Below are 23,424 nucleotides of genomic sequence, written 5' to 3' on the forward strand. Positions count from 1 at the left end.
AAACCCACGCAGACACAGGGAGAAAGTGCAAACTCCATACAGACAGTCGCCCAAGGCCGGAATTGAACCTGGATCCCTACTGCTGTGAGGCAGCAGTGCTAACCACTGTGCCACCGTGGTTTGCTTATTTCTGTATTCTATGATTCTGTGCTTAAAGGAAGTTCAAGGCAGAAATAGGGCCACTGCATTATAATCCAGTATTTTCTGTGGATTTATCCATTATGTGAGTTATTTCACTCCCCAAGCCTAAAGCCTGTGTGTGCCATGTATCATCTCCAAACCAGGAGAGAGAGAATGGCAGGCATGTTCCCAGGTCCTCAGTCCCACTCTTAAGACAACACCTCGAAGGTATATGAAAATGGCATGAAGGTTACCTGCTAACTGCTTTCTTCCAACTTCTGCACCCCTGACTGCCGATCCTGTGATTTTGGTATGTAGAATCCCTACAGTGCAGAAGGAGGCCATTCGGCCCATCGAGTCTGCACCGACCACAATCCCACCCAGGCCCGACCCCCAGGCCCGACCCCCGCATTAACTATCCTTCTATCCTGGATGCTGTTTTTGGGAGCAGTTAGCTATGTACTATACTCTGTGGAATATATACTGTACAGTCTGAATGAATCTCAGTTCATTTCATAGAATTATAGAATCCCTACAGTGCAGAAGGAGGCCATTTGGCCCAACAAGCCTGCACTGACAAGTCCACCCAGGCCCTATCCCTGTAACCCCACATATTTACCCTGCTAAAAACCCCTGACAAGAAGGGTCAATTTAGCATGACTAATCAACCAAACCCGCACATTTTTGGAAGGAAAGTGGAGCACCCGGAGGAAACCCAGGCAGACATGGGGAGAACATGCAGACTCCGCACTGACGAGCACCCCAAGGCCCGAATCGAACTCTGGTCCCTAGCACTGTGAGGCAGCAGTGCTAACCGCTAATTGTGAAAAGATTGTATGACAATGGCAAGTTGCTGTTTCCTCCCTACTCCTCTCTCCCCATTCATCCCTCATGATCTGCTTTTTAAAATACATGTACAACTGATTCAAAACCACAGAAATCTCTATATTATTGAAAGTACAGGACAAGCATTTGGATTAACTGCTGCTGTTTCTGTGTGAATTGGACATATGGTCAGGAAGGACTCAGTCCGTTTGCTGATATGTCAACCAATATTTTGGCTACCATACATGAACTAATAGGATATCTGGTTACCAGCAAACACACTGAAATTCTGCACCTTCACAATTGCACTAAATTTCTGGAACTGCACAGCCAACATTATTTATGTGCTATATAACAGACCATTTGTAAAGCAGTCGATTTTAAGCACTATATATCAAACAAATGGAGATTCCTAGCAACTTGGACAATTTATTAATTTGTAAATCATCATTTTGGGCTAACAGCCCTGAAGGGCGAGTGCAGAAAATTGCCTATTATAATGCCTCATTTAAAAACTGCTACTTGTGGATTGAGCAGTGTTCCATCCATGATTTACAGATCCAAATTTAAAAACTAAATATCCAGTCACTGTTTTGAATTTAAAATCTAAGGTTGCCAACTATCAGCCATGCCATACTCAATCATTATGTTGAACTTGTGTCTGAGAAGTTGCTTCATAATCTTTCCACTTTAAACACAAAGGTTCCAATGCTAGAGAGTACTCAGCTTGTTTGATGCTGAGCTACATGGACTGGTAAAATTCCAGATTTAGTTCTTGGTTTATGCTGAGCTGGCTAATTTCGGGCAGAACGGCAGTAGACTACTCAGGTTTGCTTCAAATCCTTGAGGCTATTGAGAATCTGCCTGGGTTCCTCCCGTTGATCATTATCCAATCACTCATGTTAGAAAATGCACACATGTGCTTTTGAAATGAGGATAGGATTGAAATTTCTGCCAGAGATCCCAGTTTAGGCTTGAATGGAAAGAGTAAGCACTTGCTGGAGAACTACTGAATCCTGTAGCGTAAAACTCCAACATTGGTCAGTGCATCAGATGAGCGGGGGCGGGGAGGAGAGATGGAAATGACAGCCTTCAAATTTGTGAAACATGCCACCACTAAATATGGTGAAATATAAGATTGCCAAAACATTTTTGCCTTGCCCGTCCTGAAACCGTAAAATTCCACCCAAGGTCAACTGACTTTTCCATGGTCTGCCTCTCACCCGCTCTGATTCCCGTAGTGGGCTAGATGGTAAAATTCCAGCCTGAATGTTGATGTATCCTTTTAATAGGAAAACATAAATTGAAAACAGAAGTTAATTTAAATAAGGATTGCCACTATACTTAAGTGCAGACTTGTTAATAAAAAAAATGAAAATTGAGGAGAAGTATAACTTGAACAGGGTGCTTAAAAGGTTTCCAATTTTATGAAAAACATATTTTTCATACTGCTGCTCTTGGTGCTGGTATTCGGGCAGCTCAGATTGCAATCCAGGTCAGTTGGATGTTGTTAAAAGCTGTATTCATAAGGATTGCTCCTGTTCAGAACTGCCATTTACAATTATGTTGATTGTCAAATAATCCTCAGGTAAAATAAACATTTCTCGTCCTTTTGGCTAAGATCAAGTGTAGTATCGACATCCTGCACTTGGTTGAAGTCATGAGTTTTCACTAAGGTTTCATTTGAAGCAATTTTTTAAAGCGGCATCTCGGCCTGTTGGCTAAGATGCAAATGAAATCAAGCCTTGGAGAAGATGCAATGCCTGTTCCAAACAGCTTGGGTCATGTAGATCAAGCCCAAGGCAGGAAGTGCCTTGGGTGGGATTGGTGGTCTGGGTGGGATTGGTGGCCTGGGTGGGATTGTGGTCGGTGCAGACTCGATGGGCCGAATGGCCTCCTTCTGCACTGTAGGGGTTCTATGATTCTATGGTTCTATGATTCTATGAAGTGAAAGGCCTGTCTTGTCAGCCTGGATTTGGAATGTCTCACTTGCTGAGACTTTGAATTGGACTTTGATTGGATTAAATTGGATATAAACAAAAAAAAATAGTTTTTTTATAGATCACCTGTCAGTAAAAGTAATCATCTTTCATATACTTTAAAGGTAATTTTTTTTGTTGTTCCTACCAGTTACATGAGAACTGAAAGGTGGGCACGTATACCATCACCCATTTTTACAAAATCTATCAAGGGCAAAAATACTTCCGCAAGTAAATTCTTGGGTGAGCTAGCACAGTGGAGGACTGATTTGTTTCCAGAACTGGTGGAATATATTGTGCCCTGCAAGAACTATTTAAGTTCTGTGCAACTTCTAAATAAAGGATTGGATAGCACTGGCAAGATTATTATGATCCATCAGGCCAGACCCTAACAGCATAAAATACTTATTGTTTATGCCTGTCATTGCTTCGTTTGCCAAAAATCTACCCAGCTTCACCTTCATTATGTCCACCTCCATGTTCATATTAAGCAATGATTTGTTTTGGGCCTAAATGTAAACTATTATTGAATTAGTCATGAACAGTACTGTGGGCATAAATGGCCATAACCTCGGAGCTCCAAGGCATTATATTGGATGGGTACCCCAAATGTGGGCTGTGGAGTTCCCTTTGGAGGTTCACGGGTAAGGATTACATGGCAATTGTCCAGAAGTGCAAACTGGAAGCCATCCGAAAATGCAATTTAACTTGCAAACTTTGAATGGTTCAGACTGGGTTACATCAATAATTACCCAGAAAAAGTGGGAAGAATTAAAATCCCTTCCAACTTCTCTAGCTATTGCACAGACCCAGACCAACCTGCCATGGGACTCCGCCACAACGCCAAACCACCAGCGGACTCCTAGTATGGACTGCAGCTGTTCAAGAAGGCAGCTCACCACCACCACCACAAATATTGTTAGGGATAATCAATAAATGCTGGCCTAGCTGGCAATGACCACAACCCAAGAATTAATTTTTTAAAATGCATATGGTCAGCTGTATAAATGGTCGGCATAAGTACTCTGATGCCCACCACAAAACGTTTACAAAATAATATATGCTGATAATATGAAAAAAGTTGTTCTCTTCTCTCCCCTCGATCACTAAGTACAACCTATTATTAATTTAAATTTATTTAGGAGACATCATGACATTTTTACTTTCTAGCTGACATATGCTGGAATGCATTGTCTTATACATCTAACATGGAGTGCAAAACAATCTGTTTTTAAAAAAAAACAGCACCTACAGTCTCTCCCTAATTGATCCAATTGTTTACAAGCAACAGTAGTTCCTAGATTTGTCCTGGAATCGTGGCCTGAAAGGGCGAGGCAAGGTTAAACACTGCCTTAGCATTATTGAGTTCCAGACTATATGAGCAACACATCTGTTTGTGTTACAATATAGACTCTGCTGGAAATATACAGCAACTTTGCCTGCATGTGAAAAATGAAATAACTGCTGAATGGAGAAGCAGTTAAATATTTAGGTAGGAGGCATGAGACCATTCTGACAAAGAACCCCTCGTGTGATCCCTTATCACATGTACGCTCCCTGAAGGTAGATTCTTGACTCCTTGTCTGCTGAAGCTTCATCCTGAGTTGTTTTCCTGGCAGTTATTTTTGTCAATGGTGTTTGCCATTACCTTCCACTCTTGGGCAGGATGCAGAGTTAGGCCTCAATTCTACCTCGGCTGAAATGGGGATCAAACCTGTGCTTTTGTCATTGATTGCGAACCCACGTGCTAGCCACCTGAGCTATGCAGCCCCCAAAGAACTACTCCTTGTCCTTTTCTTCAAATGCTGATGGACCTACTGTTTGTTTTCAGTACATTGGGATTTTATTTCAGACACCTGGATTTCTTTTAATCATTAGCTGTAACCAAATCACAAAGTTGAGATTTTGTTTCGCAAATTTAGGACAAGTCTAGCTTAATTAATCTTTTTTTAAAAATTGTTTTCATCTGGACATAATCATCGCAAAGTTTGCATTGCACCCAAATAACCATGCTAAATTCTACCTCAAATATTAATGTAATTATTATAGATATGAATAAAATAACTTACTCCAAGAGCTCTGTGGCCATATTTTACTGTTACACAAACTAGGGTTTCATTCCCTGGAATTTAGAAGTTTTAAGAGGTGATTTGATCCAAGTTTTCAAGATCTGAAGGAAAAAAACAGGGCAAATAAAGTGAAATTATATTTCTGCTGGTTGGGAAGTCTACCACTATGGGACCTGGTCTAAAAATTAGAGCTGAACCTTTCAGGGGTTTTTGGGTGTGAAACACTTCTACACACAAAGGATGGTAGAAGTTTGGAGCTCACTTTCACTTATGGCAATTGATGCTAGATTAATTGTTTAATTTTAAATCTGACATTGATAGATTTTTGTTAATTGAAAGTGTTTATGAATATGGGGCAAAGGTAGATTTATAGAGTTAGATCACAGATCAGTAATAAACTTATTGAATGATATAGAACAGGCTCCAGGCATTAAATGGCCATTCCCTGTTTCTTTATTTCTCTTTCAAAAACTGTCAGATATGTTTTCTTTTTTAATAAGAGACTTTTCTCATTATTTAACAGTGAGCATGTCACATTTTTCTTCTTAGGCTATCCGTGTCTTGGGGCTATTAGGTGCCTTAGATCCATACAAGCACAAAGTTAATATTGGGATGATTGACCAGTCACGTGATGCTTCAGCTGTCAGTCTCTCAGAATCCAAATCAAACCAGGATTCAGGTATGGATGTATTTTGAATTAAGCATCTATTTCACAGTGAACTGATGATATGGCTGATAGTGACAGTACTGTGATGATTATTAATCAATAATCACTTCATCCTTAAAATTCTTAAAAACGTTGTCGTTTTTCAACTTTGTCACGGTAAATTGAAATATTAGTTTTTGGACCAAGCAAACACTATGATGTGTGTTCATCTTGGAGCATTCCTTGGTGTTTGTGTAATGTCATGTGGGATTAGATGTAAAGTAATAAATGTAACACTGAAAGCACAGGCATTTTTTAAGTGGAGCTAAACCTTGGCTCCTGATGGTTCTGCGGTGGGGGTGGGAGTTATCAGCAGGGTATGGGACCAAGAATGATTTTAGAGTCAGTAAGTACTTTCCAATATTTTTGTGGCCAAAGTTGTGCCTGAGTTGCACTTCACTCTCCATGATTGGTTATAGGAACTATTGAACCTTTACGTCGAGTATGGTTTGAATTTAGATGCATTGATATTAATTATTTTTCTGCAGGTTTCTCCTTACATTTCATCATTTTTGCAAACTGTCTATAGAAGATAAAAGTTGTACCATAAATATATACAGGAGGAAAATGCCATCAGTGCATCTGAGACTCTTTGAGGAAGCTTTATGCTTCAATTCTCAGCTGTCATCCATAACATCTGTGCAATGTTCTTTAATGGGCATGCTAACTTTTTTTTAAATTTTGTTCAATTTTTCAGGGCATGTTTTAGCATATACTGACAGTGCTGACTGTCTTTATGAAGCTGCTGTCATTTTAAACAAAATGTTAAATTCTTAACCCTTTTGAATAGAAATTGCAACTTGGTGTACAATTAATCTGGTCTAGATAGTCATCTCTTGACCAGCTGTCTCTGGTCAAGACATTATTGATGCTGCAAGGTTACATAATAGTTCTATTTTATGTTCTGGAACTGAGAGCTTCCCTCTCACTTTTTCTCCTTTATTTGATATGTTTCTCATTTTTCCCCTTTGTTGAGCCTATTTGTCCTTTTTAGTTTAATGAACAATGTGTTTGATAAATTTTACATTTTATCAAAAAATGCAGTTATTCAGACAACATAGTTCTCCAATTCCTCAGCATATGTAAACATAACTAATTAGGGCTGTTTAATTACAAGAGGATATTCAGTTGAGCTCAAAGGTCTTCATTCATGAAACGCAGCAGAAGCCATTAAATAGCATCATGTGCAGGACCTCTGGCAAATTGCTCCCCGTCCAATACCATATATATTTTGCAATCTGCACTGAATACAATAAACAGCATTACAATTGAGCAAGAATTGCAATTAAAAGGCATTGTGCTGAACTGGTTGCATTAAGAGATTTAAGTTTTCACTTCGTCAATTTAGCTTGACCTATTTAAAGTATAGGAATTATGATCAGACAATTGGAGTTTCTGTAGTTCTGTGTGAAGATTTATGCAGGGAACTGTTTGAAGTTAAATTGAGTTATTTAAGTTTTTTTTCAATTTAAGAAAACCTTCAAGATAACGAGGCATTTTATATGAAACACCAAACTCTTAATTACAGTTATTGAACAATTAAACTGTTCATTATGAAGGTCAGTTTTGTTGATTGGATCCATTAATATAAACTGCTGAACTGAAACGTATTTGTCTTCCTTTCTGGAATCAAAGTGGGCAGATTGCTTGTGAGGATTGCTATATATTATGGAGATCAGAGAGAAATGAAGGCAAACTCTTAATATAGATTCTATGTAAACTGGAATAAGTCAATTTAATTGACCGTTTCTCCTTCCATATAGTGCAACTTCCAAATTGCTTTCTTCTTGAATGTTTCGTTTATCTGTAGATCATAATTATCTGCTTGCATCATTTTTTGTGATGTAAAGGGGCAATCAAAATGGTGGGGAAAATCTAATTGCTTTGGAACTTTTGACCAGAGGAAGAGCTCACAAGAAGGAAATAAACATTGTGGCTAAATTGAATGACAGGTGATCCATATATTTTATGACGCATGCTGCACTGCACAGCTGAGTATAAATGCCTTATGCTGACCTTATCTGACTTCACGTAGACTGGATGTGCCCTTTTAATGCACACCTCTTCATCTATGTGCACTTCAGGAAATCAAGCGTGACCTTGACTATTAAAATATAATGATGTAGGGTACAACTTTACACCCTGGTTTATTAACATTAAAGCAGTCACATCAGATGTGGTATGTTAGGATAGTGGAATATGTGGAAATGTTTAAATGTCGTTTTACTAAGGATTATTGATTGACTAGAAACATAAAATATTTGAAAGAATTAATTTTGTGAGCAAGTGCACGTTTGCTGCTTTGGGAAGGAGTTCTGAATATGGTTTGTGGTCACAGTGTTAAATATTCTGTTAATCCCCTGTCAAAATACCACACTATAATGAGTAAGTTCAGCTGACTCGAGGCTGAGAGATTTTTAATCAGTAAGGGAATCAAGGGCTATGGGGATAAGGTGGGAAAATTGAGTTGAGGATCATCATGTCAGATCATTGAATGGCAAAGCAGATTGATGAGCCGAATGACCTACTGCTGCTCCTACATCATATGGACTCCATGGCTGTATAAGAATTAGTTCTCTCCAATCATAGAGAGTTTGGTTTAAAACTGTTGCTTTCCAATTATGGTAATATTATTGTCACCCCAATGATTTTGGTCAAATTTTCTCTTGACACTTTTTCAGAACTAGCTATTAAGAAGGAATAATTCACCTTATTTGTTCCAGTGATACTGATATACAACTAATTAAGACACTTTATCTAGAGTTGTTAATTTTTGTTTTGGTTCTCACATGCAGCTGTTTTAGGGAACATATATATGGTAATGCAACCTTTACCCTAGTTTTTGGTTTGAATTCTCTGAATTCCAAATTAATAGCATGTCTATACAATTAAGCTTAACTGCGCTGATCTGTTTGAATTTTATTCTATTACGGAAGACAAAGTATGCACTCATCATAAATGTGCTAGATATGTCATTGCTTACAAATATATATTCTCCAAAGATTAGTTCCTGATAAGAGAGACCCCACTTATATTTCCTCTCCTGAAGCACAGACTATGATCATGTGGAAGCTTACAGATTACAGGCAATTAAGAATGAACCTGTTGTTATGCAACTGGAGACGTGTATAATTCTTTCTGGGTTAAGACACAGATTCCTTTCCCAAAAGGATGCAAGTGAACCAGCTGAGTTTCTAGGATAGTCTGACTATTTCGTGGTCGCTTGTTCTTGTGGTTAGGTTACACTAGCTGGTGTAGTTCCAAATTCCAACAAAAATCCCCTTTATCAACTGTGGCCTACTCTGGATGAACCAAATGGCCTCCTTCTATACAGTACAATTCTATGATTCTGTGTTGTAACAGTTGTTCGGTACACTGCTCATTCATCCCCATACTGTAATTCCTGTTTCGATTGAACTAGGGTGTTAAGACTTACCTCAAGAAGGCATTGCAGTATAAACAGCTGGGCTGTGGTCAGTGATATATGGTTCTGGTCCAAATCAAAAATGTGTCGTGTTCTAATTTTCAATATCCATCAGGAATGCCTCATCTACACTGTTAACCCTGTTAATTTTTATATTCTTGATTGTAGCTGACTACAGCACTAGTGAAATGTTGGTGAATATGGGGAATTTACCATTGGATGAGTTCTACCCAGCTGTTGCCGTGGTAACCCTCATGCGTATCCTGCGAGACACATCGCTTTCAAATCACCACACAATGGTTGTCCAGGCAGTCACCTTTATTTTCAAATCTCTGGGTTTAAAGTGTGTCCAGTTCCTGCCTCAAGTCATGCCCACGTTCCTGAATGTCATTCGAGTCTGTGATGCCAATACTCGAGAGGTAGGTTTAGTATAGACCAGAATGAGTAGCTAATCTGTAAAAATGTAACTTTAAAAAATATTCATACTAGTGCAAGAGGGTTGTATTTGAGCTTACTTGGAACTTGAGGAACAATTTTACTTTTTAAGCACTACAACAGATTTGAGAGCCAAAGAATGGAATCTCCTTGTATTATGACAAATGTAACAATACAGTGATATCCAAACATTACACAGATATTTTGTGAAATGCATGATCATTAAATTCATGATGGTGAAAGGCCTATGTCAGGCAGCTGGGCTGTGGAGACAAATGAGGTGTTATTTCAAACCTGTCTTGTGATCTTGTGGCTTCCACAGTATGGAAATTGTGTTAGCATTCTGAGTGGTTGAGGTCAAATGGGCCAAATCAATTTTTGGTTTTATATTTCTTCACAGGATTCGGCATACCCGGTTTAATCTGGGAATGGTTGTATAGGACAATTACTAGACGTTTAACAATGCTCCCTTCCCACCATCAACCTTTTGTCAGCCAAGTCACCTCAGTGAGAGCAGAGTGGAGAATAATTTGAGGGGAACACAGGATTAGCTTTTTAATGTCTGCACTCCTTATTTTAATTGGCCCTTGAACTACATCCCTGATACATAGCAGCAGTTGCATACCTGCATTTGTCAAAAGTAATGACCTGTGATGACTGTCATGCTATGGTGTTATGCTTAAAATGGCAGATTTTCTTTTACCATGCAAAAGAAATGCTGCTGCGTTATAACTAAGAGAAATCTCCACCTTATTTGAACTCTAGGAGATGATTTACTGTGTTCTTTACTAATATAAATAAATGTCACTTTTAAAGCTAACATAAAGGCATGCTAGTAAAAAATCTAAATATTGCAAAATCTGCAAATAGACCACAAGTATCTCAACATCTGAAAAAAGCAAGAAAGTTAGTTGTGGGTGTACTGTTTACCAAATTCCAGTGGGCCTTCACTGTATTTCATCATTTTTTAAAATAAAAATGATTTAACTTCTCTATTCTGGGGGCTGGATTGGTTTTAGAATTCATTAAAACAAATTATGTATCTTTAGATCATAGTTAAAATCTTTGATGTGGATAAATTATGGGTTGGTTTTGCAAGCTTGCCAGTAATGTTGTCATTAGTTTAATTTAAACCATGCTGGATAAAGTTCTGATGGGTCCCAGGTCTGTAATTCAACACATTTGAAACAGGCAATCAGCTGGGACTGAGTTTAAGACTTAAAAGTAGAATGTATTCATAGAAGGTTATGAGCAAAGCAGGTTATTACTAAACCATGTGCATAATTGTATATTTCCTTTTGTCAGTTCTTGTTCCAGCAGCTGGGAATGCTCGTTTCATTTGTGAAAATTCACATCCGACCCTATATGGATGACATATTTGCCTTGATAAAAGTGAGTATTGCAATTGCTTTAACGGTTTGGGTGCACCCTCCACCTTGATACTATTGGTCTCCCCTTGATTCTTATTGACTTTGATTTTGAGATTGTGAGCTGAGCGTCTCTTTTTTTTTTAATGCCTGAACCTCCGTGGATTTCATATACAATTATCTTTGTTGTTTCCCACAATCCTTTGAGCAATCAGTTTCTAACTCTGTTATATTCAAAGTAAACAATTTTGGTGCTCCCCTGATCTTTGGATCTCTTAGACCAAGAATGTTGCAGGCTTAAACCTTATTCTTTTTGTGTCAACCAATCACACTGCCACTCAAACAACGAGGAAATATTGAATTTCCTTTACATGATTGCTGGAAATGTACAGATGTTACCTTGGCTGAGAGTAGGATGAGGCTTAACTGGTTTGTATCAAGAATATGCAATGCTTTTTATCAAGGCTCATACAAGAAAAACAGACAAATGGATGAGATACTGAAGGCACTGTGCCCCAGAGAAGGATTAAATGCATTGGGGCGATGCTTCTGATTATAAATCTCCCATTCTCTCATAGTATCAGTGTTCGATAATATTCACATGAAATAGAACTTTGAAAAATATAGCATCATGGTTCTGTGCATGAAGAATGCATTGTCTGATTTTAGTGAAAGGGCAGAAGATTCTCATTACTTCTTTGAAAACACTAACTAGCTTATCTATATGCCTGAGGTGATATAAACATTTCCTATATTGAAAAATGGGATAAAAATTGCACCCGTTTTCTTTCATTGCGTGTGCTCTTGTTCAACCCTAACGTGATGAACGTAGTTATGCTTGGAGCTTGCGGACTGTCAGTAATGAATTTGTATATTCTATTATGTTTTATATTTCGTTAGAAACAAAACTTGCTTGGGATTTCAGTTTTTGTTTGGTCTCAACTTGGAGATGTGATATGGAAAGTTTAAAACAGTAACATGGTACAGTATTTGTTGGCATCCAGCATAAACTTGACCACCTATTATTTTTATTTGAATAGCATATGAAACCTCAGGTATGCAAATGACACCACACTCATAACCATCACAAAAAAGGAAGAGCTAAAGCCTATGGCAAGCCTAGTCAAAAGATACCCTGAGTATTTTGAACCGAACATGAATATGGCTCAAAATGGCAGTGGAAAAGGAAAGATCCGTAACACTGAGATAAAGGCAGTGGGCAATTTTAACTATCTTAATTCAATGGTAAATACCATATTTACCAGGTTAAATTAGCTATGACAAGCGGCATGAAGTTTATTTATTAGTCACAAGTAGGCTTACATTAACGCTACAATGAAGTTACTGTGCAAATCCCCTAGTCGCTACATTCCAGTGCCTGTTTGGGTACACTGAGGGAGAATTTAGCATGGCCAGTTCACCTAACCAGCACGTCTTTCGGGCTATGGGAGGAAACTGACGCAGACATGGGGAGAGCTTGCAAACTACACACAGTGACCCAAGCTGGGTCCCTGGCACTGTGAGGCAGCAGTGCTAACCACTGTACCACCATCTGGAAGTCCAAAAGCATCAGCATGCAGCTGAAAAAGCATCGAGTACAGTCATTGGTGTGGAGCGTTACATTCGAGTGATGCCAGAGAGGTGAGAAGAGGATAACAGTTTTGAAATGTGGGTTTGGCGGAGGAGGATGCTCTGAATCAGCTGGATGGCCAAAAAGACAAAATAGTGGGTAAGGTCAAGAGTAGAAGTTCAGGAATTAGAAGGGTTGCAAAGTACAGTTGGGTAGAGAAGCATAGCTAAGTATGGACACTGAAGATGAAGCCCCAACAGTCTTGTACTGGCAGCAGAGAAATTGAGAGTAAGACAAGAAGAAGAAAAATCAGATGGGTGGATAATATTGAGATGAGGGAGTCTTGAAGAAAGCCAGAATAAGATGATGCCAGTGGTCTCATTAAGGCTATGGTAAGAACAATCAACAATTCTATGATTTCGTGATTCCAAAAGAGGATAGTATATGAAAACAGCATCATGATTTCCATGGGTAAATTGTAGTTAACTTCACAATGTCGGACACACCTCAGTAAATAGTCCAGGTACAACACTTACACTCTTTGTTTGAATGCTGGACGCCAGATGATTGTGGTGCAACTCCTGAAATGCTGGAAACTTACAATTGTTGTTAACCCTGCGCACTTGTTTTTAATGTAAGGTTAAGACTTAATTGCCATGATGTGCAATGCGACAATAATACAGCTCCCATATATATGTGGGGTGTATTAAGTGCAGCTCATGACGTTTAGACCTGTTTTTCAAAGCCAAGTTATACCCCTTAATAGTAGGTTAAATATTGTGGTTATGCTTTTTGCCTGTGCTTGCTCTTCCTGCACTCGTAGTGCTTCACACAATTTTATTTCTCTATGATGTGAAGTGAATGCTTTAGTTGAAGAATACCTTCAACTTTCCCTGCAATTGAACTCTATTCTTCTTTGTTGAAAGTAGTTTCTATTTTTCTAGTTGTCATATTTTTACATTGCTTTCAATGCTAATTGGTGTTCATTGAAATTCTGTCAGCCAGCATTGAGCCAAGATCTGCATAAAAGTGTGCTTTTTATATTACAAATAAGCTTCTATTATATGTGCCATGCGCTGCCATCTCTATGCTCATTATTGCAGTTTTTTGCTTTTAATTTGTTTTCTGTGGATATTTTCTTGTCACGTGGGGATATTATAGTTTCTCGTGTAGTATTATCATTGCATCCCAGGTTTGCATCACTGAAAACATGCATCAATTGTTGAGCAGCTTGGGTAGTAATAACGTTTGAGTCTTTCTGATACCAAGACATAGACATAGATTCCTACAGTGCAGACGCAGACCATTCGGCCCATTGAGTCTGCACCGACTCTTAGTCAGAGCACTTCACCCAGACCACATTCCCGTAACCCCACGTATTTACACTGTTTTAGCCTACACATCTAGGGACACAAAGGGGCGATTTAGCATGGCCAGTCAACCTAACCTGCACAACTTTGGACTGTGGGAGGAAACCTGAGCACCCAGAGGAAACCCACGCAGACACGAGGAGAATGTGCAAATTCTACACCGACAGTGACCCAAGCTGGGAATTGAACCCGGTCCCTGGCGCTGTGAGGCAGCAGTTCTAACCACTATGCCAAGAAATAAGATTACAACAGTAAATTAAAAATACTACACTTCAGTAGAATTTATTTGTAATGAATTTGACCCAAGATGAGCCAATTTCCTGTGTACTCTTTTTAAAATGCATATAAATTTAGATTGCAGCATAATTAGTTACCTTTAAATGTTTCTAGGAATATTGGACACTTAATAACCAAATGCAGAACACCATCATCCTGGTTATTGAGCAGATTGTTGTTGCTCTGGGAGGAGAGTTTAAACTTTACCTGCCACAGCTGATTCCTCACATGCTTCGTGTCTTCATGCATGACACCAGTTCTGGTCGCAGCGTCACAATCAAGGTGAGTCATTTGGAGTTTTGATAGCATAAGCTAATGGAGTTGGTCTTTTGTTACTGAAATAATCCATACCAAAGCATTCTATTCTCAACATTTTGCAGATTTTGTTTCATGCTTTGAAAGTCTTGAAAATTTATTAGGTTGCCAAACTCTGCCTGCTATTGTTCTGTAACCCAAAAATGTGTTTGAAAACTTAACAGATTTAGGAAAACTGTTAGAAGTTGACACTGATGCTTTGCAGCACATTCTCTAATAACTAATGACTCAGTTTTTCAAGTGATGCAGCATGAAAAGGTGATGACAAACAAAACAAATTACAACACGGTTGGCAGCCCACATAATAGTTAATTAAATCCGTTTGTCACTTAGTTTTAAACCCCCATTGTAATTAATTGACTGTTGGCCATAAAGAAATTAGGTAAAATAGTTCCAGTTAAAGATATTAACACCTCCATGATGCACAACCTACTCAGAATTTGTGTGGTTGTACTGGTATTGATACCAGTTCAGTCAAATTCGCTTTTCCAATAAAGTTGTTGCCAGTTTCTAACCTAGTGCATTTAAAAATATGCACTTTCTTAGAATTAGGAAGGTACTTGCTTGTCATAATCCATTATCTATTAGTCACTGGATTGGATGTTGTTTATCACACTCTTGACGACAAGGAATTGAATGTCCACTAAACTGCCTGTGTTGCCAGATTACACATGCTCTGTGTTATATGTCATCACTGGATGTCTCTCTTACTATTGAAGTTAAGGATTTGGATGAATAGTAAAATGTGTCTGCAATTCTGAGTAGTATTCCATGATGAGGGCAATTTAGCAGTTAGTTTTAATTAGTAATGCTAAGTAATTATATATTCCTGTATAATATTTTGTTTCTAAATGCATAATGCACCTAGCTAAGTGTGTTCCATTCCATTTGAAGTTATCTTTATTCAATCAGTCTTGCAGTTCAAGGCAAAATTAAAATTTAAGTGCTTTTGTTTTAAGTTTCTCTTCCTATATACTTTTTTGCAGTTACTAAATGCAATACAGCTCTTTGGAGCAAACCTGGATGATTATCTGCATCTTTTGCTTCCTCCAATTGTCAAGCTGTTTGATGGACAGGAAGTACCACTCGGACCTAGAAAGTAAGATCTATATTTTCAGTTTGATACTTTCTGTAGACCCTTCAAAAATAAGTCTTACCATCCTGCCAATAGTATCCACAATTCATTTCTTCTTTAAAAGTTGTGCAAATGCATCTTTTGAGGGTTTCACAAAAAGACATAATTACTTTAGATTTTCAGTGGATTGGTTCCTTTCAAACCTGATTTCAGCTTTGTAAAGCAAATTATCAAATCACATATTGAGAACTGCTGGAGTTGCGGCTTTGGGTTGGGTGGGTGTGAATTGGGGATGGGGGACCATCATCTCTGTTTTATATACAACAAAACCATCGATCCGTAATTTGCATCAAAATAACACCGAGGCTGATAGCAATACAGTTAAGAGTCTTTTTCACCTATACTTCCTTCTTGGGCTGATTGTTCAAACCAAACATTTGGAAGCAATGCGTAACTTGTGGAGGGATATAGTATCTGAACATAGTGAGAAATTTATTGAAAGCCGACAATGTAGTAAAATAGTAGTCCCTGTGTACATGTAGTTAGCATAGCCAAATATTCCCATGGCTAGAGGGAGGAAGGACAAAATGCTGATCATGCATCTGTCTTATTTCTTAACATATAAGGGTTGCCCTGGAGACTCTAGATCGCCTGACAGAATCTCTGGACTTCACAGACTATGCCTCGAGGATTATTCATCCAATAGTGCGAACGCTTGACTGTACTCCAGAATTGCGTCAGACTGCAATGGACACACTTTCTTCATTGGTATTTCAACTTGGAAAAAAGGTGAAAGAAAATTACTTGCATATGGTTTCGTTACCATTGTAGGGTTGAATATTTATATGGTAATGTTTTAGCTCACAAAGCCATGTATGTTTCCAGTGCATTTTAGGTTCTCGGGTGTATGAATTCTGGTCTGAGGTCTGTTCCGAGGACCTGGTTACATGCAGACTCTTCACCTAAGTCTGTGATTTAAATCCAGCCCAGAGTAATGTGACAGAAGTGTTTACATTCTGGTATCTGTGAGGGCTATATATTAAATGAGTTTGGCCAATCTCAACCCAGTTGCTAATATGCATGAACCAACAGCAAAAGACTGCCCTAATTTGGCAATCTTGTTCAGAGAAATAAGAGCATTGGGTGGTGGTGGAAGGTCTGCTCTCCAAAGAACAATACAGCACAGGAACAGGCTCTTCGGCCCTCCAAGCCCGTGCCGCTCCCTGGTCCAAACTAGACCATTCTTTTGTATCCCTCCATTCCCACTCCGTTCATGTGGCTATCTAGATAAGTCTTAAACGTTCCCAGTGTGTCCGCCTCCACCACCTTGCCCGGCAGCGCATTCCAGGCCCCCACCACCCTCTGTGTAAAATATGTCCTTCTGATATCTGTGGTAAACCTCCCCCCCTTCACCTTGAACCTATGACCCCTCGTGAACGTCACCACCGACCTGGGGAAAAGCTTCCCACCGTTCACCCTATCTATGCCTTTCATAATTTTATTCACCTCTATTAAGTCTCCCCTCATCCTCCGTCTTTCCAGGGAGAACAACCCCAGTTTACCCAATCTTTCCTCATAACTAAGCCCCTCCATAGCAGGCAACATCCTGGTAAACCTCCTCTGTACTCTCTCCAAAGCCTCCACGTCCTTCTGGTAGTGTGGCGACCAGAACTGGACGCAGTATTCCAAATGCGGCCGAACCAACGTTCTATACATCTGCAACATCAGACCCCAACTTTTATACTCTATGCCCCGTCCTATAAAGGCAAGCATGCCATATGCCTTCTTCACCACCACCTCCACCTGTGACGTCACCTTCAAGGATCTGTGGACTTGCACACCCAGGTCCCTCTGCGTATCTACACCCTTTATGGTTCTGTCATTTATCGTATAGCTCCTCTCTACATTATTTCTACCAAAATGCATCACTTCGCATTTATCTGGATTGAACTCCATCTGCCATTTCTTTGCCCAAATTTCCAGCCTATCTATATCCTTCTGTAGCTTCTGACAATGCTCCTCACTATCTGCAAGTCCTGCCAATTTTGTGTTGTCCGCAAACTTACTGATCACCCCAGTTACACCTTCTTCCAGATCGTTTATATAAATCACAAACAGCAGAGGTCCCAATACAGAGCCCTGCGGAACACCACTAGTCACAGGCCTCCAGCCGGAAAAAGACCCTTCCACTACCACCCTCTGTCTTCTGTGACCAAGCCAGTTCTCCACCCATCTAGCCACCTCCCCCTTTATCCCATGAGATCCAACCTTTTTCACCAGCCTACCATGAGGGACTTTGTCAAACGCTTTACTAAAGTCCATATAGACGACATCCACGGCCCTTCCCTCGTCAACCATTCTGGTCACTTCTTCAAAAAACTCCACCAGGTTAGTGAGGCATGACCTCCCTCTCACAAAACCATGCTGACTATCGTTAATGAGTTTATTCCTTTCTAAATGCGCATACCTCATATCTCTAAGAATCCTCTCCCAACAACCTCCCCACCACGGACGTCAAGCTCCCCGACCTATAATTACCCGGGTTATCCTTCCTACCCTTCTTAAATAACGGGACCACATTAGCTATCCTCCAATCCTCTGGGACCTCACCTGCGTCCAGTGATGAGACAAAGATTTGCGTCAGAGGCCCAGCGATTTCATCTTTGAGCAGACAGGAGGCCATTCGGCCCATCAAGTCTGCACCGACCACAATCCCATCCAGGCCCTATTCCCGTAACCTCACACATTTACCCTGCTAACTCCCTGACACTCGGGTCAATTTAGCATGGCCAAGCAACCTAACCTGCACATCTTGGGAGTATGGGAGGAAACCGGAGTACCCGGAGGAAACCCACGCAGATACTGGGAGAATGTGCAAACTCTACAAGTGACCCGAGGCTGGAATTGAACCCGGGTCCCTGGCACTGTGAGGCAACAGTACTAACCACTGTGCCATTGTGTTGCCCTAAGAAAGAAGCCAATTGGCCCATCGAGCCTGCACCGAAAACAATCCCACCCAGGCTCTATCCATGTATCCCTACATATTTACCCTACAAATCCCTCTGGCACTAAGGGGCAATCCACCTTACCTGCACATTTTTGGACTGTGGGAAGAAACCGGAGCAACCGGAGGAAACCCATGCAGACACTGGGAGTATGTGCAAACTCCACACAGACACTCATCCAAGGCCAGAGTTGAACCCGGGTCCCTGGTACTGTGAGGCAGCAGTGCTAACCACTGCCATCTCGGGCTCAAATTTTGCGTCTTCTGTAGTTCAGGACACCTGGACATGTTGCTGCAGTTGTACACTGAAACCCACTTTTATTATTATGATGACAAAATGAAGAATCACAAACTCAACTCGAGTTATGCTTAACTCGACACTAGTGCTTATTGCTCAGTATTTCGGTAATATGTCCTATTCTGTTGCAGTAATGTCCCTTGTTTGGAAGAGAACAAATCTCAAAAAAAGGAAACTATAATTATCAAGCAATTGGGTATTCAACTTGACCACTGAAATTCGGGTTCACTCTGTGCTGTGTGATCATAGTGCCAAAGGTTAACAAAGCAGGCTAGTCTATCAGCTAAAACAAATCATTGCGGTGGCAGAACATCTCAGGATATGATCTGCCAATCTGTGAAATCTCGTTTTCTGTCTTTGGCCTGTTTGTACTCCCAACATCTTATTTGCCTTTGAATTTCCCTATTTGAAGTTGAATATTTCATATGGGCTTGAGCCAAGAGTTGCTGATCATAATTTAGAAATATTTTAATTGATACATAGTTGGAGGTGGAATGAAAGACTATTAATGTTGTTACTTATAAATGCTATCCTCATCACCACCAGAATCTGCATTTATATATGACCTAAGTGTCTATAGAAGAACAATGAATGGTAGGTTTAGATCTAAATATTGTACGTTAGTAGGCAGGAAGGAGTGACTAAATTGTAATCTAATCAGGCATTCAAATACTCTCCTAACTACACACGAGCATCTTGCATAGGTTATAAATGTCACTGAATTCCCCTCCTCCCTCCCACATTAGATTAACAACCTTGAAATCATTCCATTTTATTACTGATTATGTGGAATGGAAGTTGATTAAATGTTGCCAAAATTTAAAGCTGCTGGTTTTGGCTGTGGTTCTGTCTCTGGAAGGACTTGAGGTGTGTTTCCTTTCAGTCACTGGCAATTTTTAGGATGGCACTAAGAGTGTTTTATACGCTTCTAACTAAAAATTCAAAAGATAAATGGCAGATGCTGTGCTTTGATACAGCCCATCGTGTGCTGCGGTTTTCTGTAATAGTCTGAGGGCTGAGAGTAGGAACTTGAGGTAACCATAGAAAGGCACTAAATGTTGTGATGGCAGTCGTGTAGATTTACAGAGCGATAATGTGGTATGCATTTCAAAATAATTGTCTTGTATAAACCCCACACAATGTGTTCTGTATGCTTTTTAATGGTTCAGAAATACAGCTTAATTGTTCTGTCAAGTACAATTGGCACAGTTAAATCTGTCACAGAATGATAAATACTTCATCAACACTCATGATTACCTCTGAAGGCCAGCTATGTTGTGATTTTTTTTTTAAAATGCTGGTTTTATTAGTTTATTTTAAGGTTTTCTGTTGTCAGCACTGCGGTTTTTCTAATTTGGTGAAAAATTGCTTCTTGTCCTGATTTTGGATTTTCTGAGTGAGCACTGGATGCAATAACACAATAAGAACAATATTGGGCCTGGTTATCTAGCATGAGTCAATTAGACTTATTTGGGACACTTGAGGATGGAAAGAAAATGCTTCAAATCCTGAGAATGGATCCCTTCTACACTTTCTCCATTGACTTGATATTCATACTAAGAGTATCCCAACTTGCCACATTTTCCTTTTTAAATAGAATTGTACTGAGAGAAAAGTATTCTAAATTAACTACATTGCTTGTATACAACAAAAACTGAAATTAGATCAGTTGTATATAAAGGTCGGTGCAAGATGTTGATAGTATTTATCATTTTAGTTTTACTGTTGATATTAACATAACAGAAACTGAAAATGCTGGAAAATCTCAGCAGATCTGACACCATCTGTGGAGAAGGAATTGCTCTATTTTCTCTCCACAGATGCTGTCAGACCGACTGAGATTATTTTTCAGCAATTTTTGTTTTTGTTTCGGATTCCAGCATCCGCAGTATTTTGCTTTTATCTCACTGTTGATATTGACGAGAGAGAAGGAATTAAACAATTGAATGGTTGAGGGGGTGAGGTGGTTGATTTTGATTTGATTTATTATTGTCACGTATTAGTATACAGTGAAAAGTATTGTTTCCTGCATGCTATACAGACAAAGCATAACGTTCATAGTGAAGGAAAGGAGAGGGTGCAGAATATAGTGTCATAGCTAGGGTGTAGAGAAAGGTCAACTTAATGGGAGGTAGGTCCATTCAAAAGTCCGATGGCAGCAGGGAAGAAGCTGTTCACGAGTTGGTTGGTACGTCACCTCAGACTTTTGTACTTTTTCCTGATGGAAGAAGGTGGAAGAGAGAATGTCTGGGGTGCGTGGGGTCCTTAATTATGCTGGCTGCTTTGCCGAGGCAGTGGGAAGTGTAAACAGAGTAAATGGATGGGAGACTTGTTTGCATGATGGACTGGGCTACATTCATAACCTTTTGTAGCTTCTTGCAGTTGAGGTGGATAGTAGGGTAGGGTGGCAGTAGGGTCAAGTTAGGAGGATAGTGGAATGGGGAGTTGGAAGGTTAGTGGGATGGAGTTGGTTGGGTGGGTGATTGAGGGTGGTCGGGACTCATTCGGGGTATAGGGGGGTGATCAGGTTGGGTCAGGTAGATAGTTTTGGGGATGGGGGTGTTTAGTGTGAGTGATTCAGATCAGATGTGTAATTACCCAGATATTAGACCAGGTTTTAATTTGTTCTACATTTGCTGGGTAACTATCCAGGCAAGTACAAGGGAACTATCCCACATCTCTGACTCTAACTCAGGGTTGGAGTTTTCAGAGTATCCTCTGGAGCAGAGGAACTGCCCATCGCAAATTAAAACTTCGCGGGCAGTTCCCATGTAGATAAGTGTGTCTTCCATAGAACTGGCGCAGAGTCCTGACACCCATCTTAGTCAGGCGTCCGGTTTCTGGAGGCCGGAAGATTTGGATCTATATGCCAAAATGCATTTGAGATTTCCTGATATGATTCTGCAAGTTAATTATGGAATGTGATTCATTCCCCAGCATTAATATTTTTACATTAATCTCCAAAAATGCATATGTATGGAAACAAATAAGTTTCCTTTTGGTTTGTAATACCTTTCTCCAGTTGTGCTTCATTTATTTTTTTTATTAGTGTCACAAGTAGGCTTACATTAACACTGCAATGAAGTTACTGTGAAAATCCCCTAGTCGCCACACTCCAGTGCCTGTTCGGGTACATTGAGGGAGAATATAGCAATGCCAATGTATCTAACCAGAACGTCTTTTGGACTGTGAGAGAAAACAGAGAACCCGGAGCAGTTGATGGCTTTAGGCTGATGCTAGTAATGTACAGAAAATAGTAACATAATCACGTCAAGAAATGCCTACATATTGCTGATCAGGTTTGCATTTAGTTAGGTGAATTCTTTCATTGTTTGCATGTCAGTATGTGAGCAATGGAAACACTTCCAAATTATGTGTGAAGCAGCCAATGATGACTTCAGCTGGCTATTTTAGAAACTCCTGTCATTAATCTGACAGAACATGTAATCATGGACGAGGTTCCATTGAAAACCCAGAGCAGCAATGGTGTGCATCTGGATACAGACTGAGCCAAACACATGTTAATTCATGGCCTCAGTTGGTTAATGTTGAACTCTAGAGATGAGCATGTTTTATGTTAAACTTTTTATCAGTTTAAAACTCATGTCTTCTTGAATGTTAGGTTGCTAATCTGTTAGGGAATCCATTCAAGGCTGTTTATTTTGGAATTGCTATTGCTTTGTTTGGCTACTCAGTGAATAAAAATAAAGTGCACCCCCATAAGGGCTAATTGCAGCTTATGTCTTCAAGCCACACTGCAAAGCTTAAGCTATATCCTAGGTTGATTTTCCATGCGGTTTTATTGGAGATATTGGGTGGGATCTTACTGAGCCTGTAAGAGAGGGCAAGAGGTGACTAATCAGGTTCTCGCCTTTCATGATCTTGGTCGGTCCCATTCGGCGGGATGTAATCATCCGGGCTCACTTACCTTGGTCCTCTCGCCGATCGAGTTCCTCACCGGCGAGGGTCACCGATGTTTCCCACCAATGGGGGCCAGATGTGATAGCTCCGCCAGTGGGACTGGAGGACATTGAAGTCCCTTGGGGGGAATGGGGCTAGGCAGTGCCCATGCAGTGGTGGCACCCTGGCACTACCGACCTGGCGCTGGGCAGGGTGTGAGGGGCTGGGCCTAATGGGGTGGAGCCTGAGGGGGGAGGGCAGGGACTTTGATGCACAGCTCACCTGATTCACACTGCCATGGGAAAGGATGCAGAGGGAGCCATTTTTGAGACAAGCCTCCCTTCAAGCCAATGAATATCATGGACGTACAACAGTTTCTATGTGGTCAGCAGAGAGAAGAGGTTGTTAGGCTTTGCAAACCGCCACAACCAGATGTGGGAGGGACATTCTGTCATGTTGCTGAGAGGCATCCTGCAGCCAGAGGATTCTGGGAGATTCATCCTGATTTGGCCAGAGGCGAAGAATCAGCAAGACAGGCTTTACTGTTGGTGGTGCATTTAGGAAACTTACCGAAGATTAAGGAAAGCGCCGAGTGATAGTCATTCAAATTTACCATTCTGGTTAACGTGGAGCCACTGGAAGCTGGGAGCACCTGTTTGCTGTAAGGACTGTATTTCTGTTATGAGTGTGA

At 40.1% G+C, this 23,424-nt stretch overlaps 1 protein-coding gene across 6 annotated transcripts in view; it reads left to right on the top strand.

Moving 5' to 3' along the window:
- mtor (mechanistic target of rapamycin kinase) overlaps positions 1-23,424 on the top strand; it is a 316,990-nt gene that overhangs the window by 76,574 nt on the left and 216,992 nt on the right. For all 6 annotated transcript variants that reach the window (XM_078239102.1, XM_078239096.1, XM_078239101.1 and 3 more), the window contains exons 18-23: positions 5,543-5,672; positions 9,292-9,542; positions 10,864-10,950; positions 14,256-14,423; positions 15,443-15,555; positions 16,158-16,320. In XM_078239102.1, coding sequence (XP_078095228.1) covers positions 5,543-5,672; positions 9,292-9,542; positions 10,864-10,950; positions 14,256-14,423; positions 15,443-15,555; positions 16,158-16,320 — 912 coding nt within the window. The remainder of the gene's footprint in view (positions 1-5,542; positions 5,673-9,291; positions 9,543-10,863; positions 10,951-14,255; positions 14,424-15,442; positions 15,556-16,157; positions 16,321-23,424) is intronic.

This window comes from Mustelus asterias, chromosome 22 (genome assembly GCF_964213995.1).
Source record: "Mustelus asterias chromosome 22, sMusAst1.hap1.1, whole genome shotgun sequence".
NCBI lineage: Eukaryota > Metazoa > Chordata > Chondrichthyes > Carcharhiniformes > Triakidae > Mustelus > Mustelus asterias.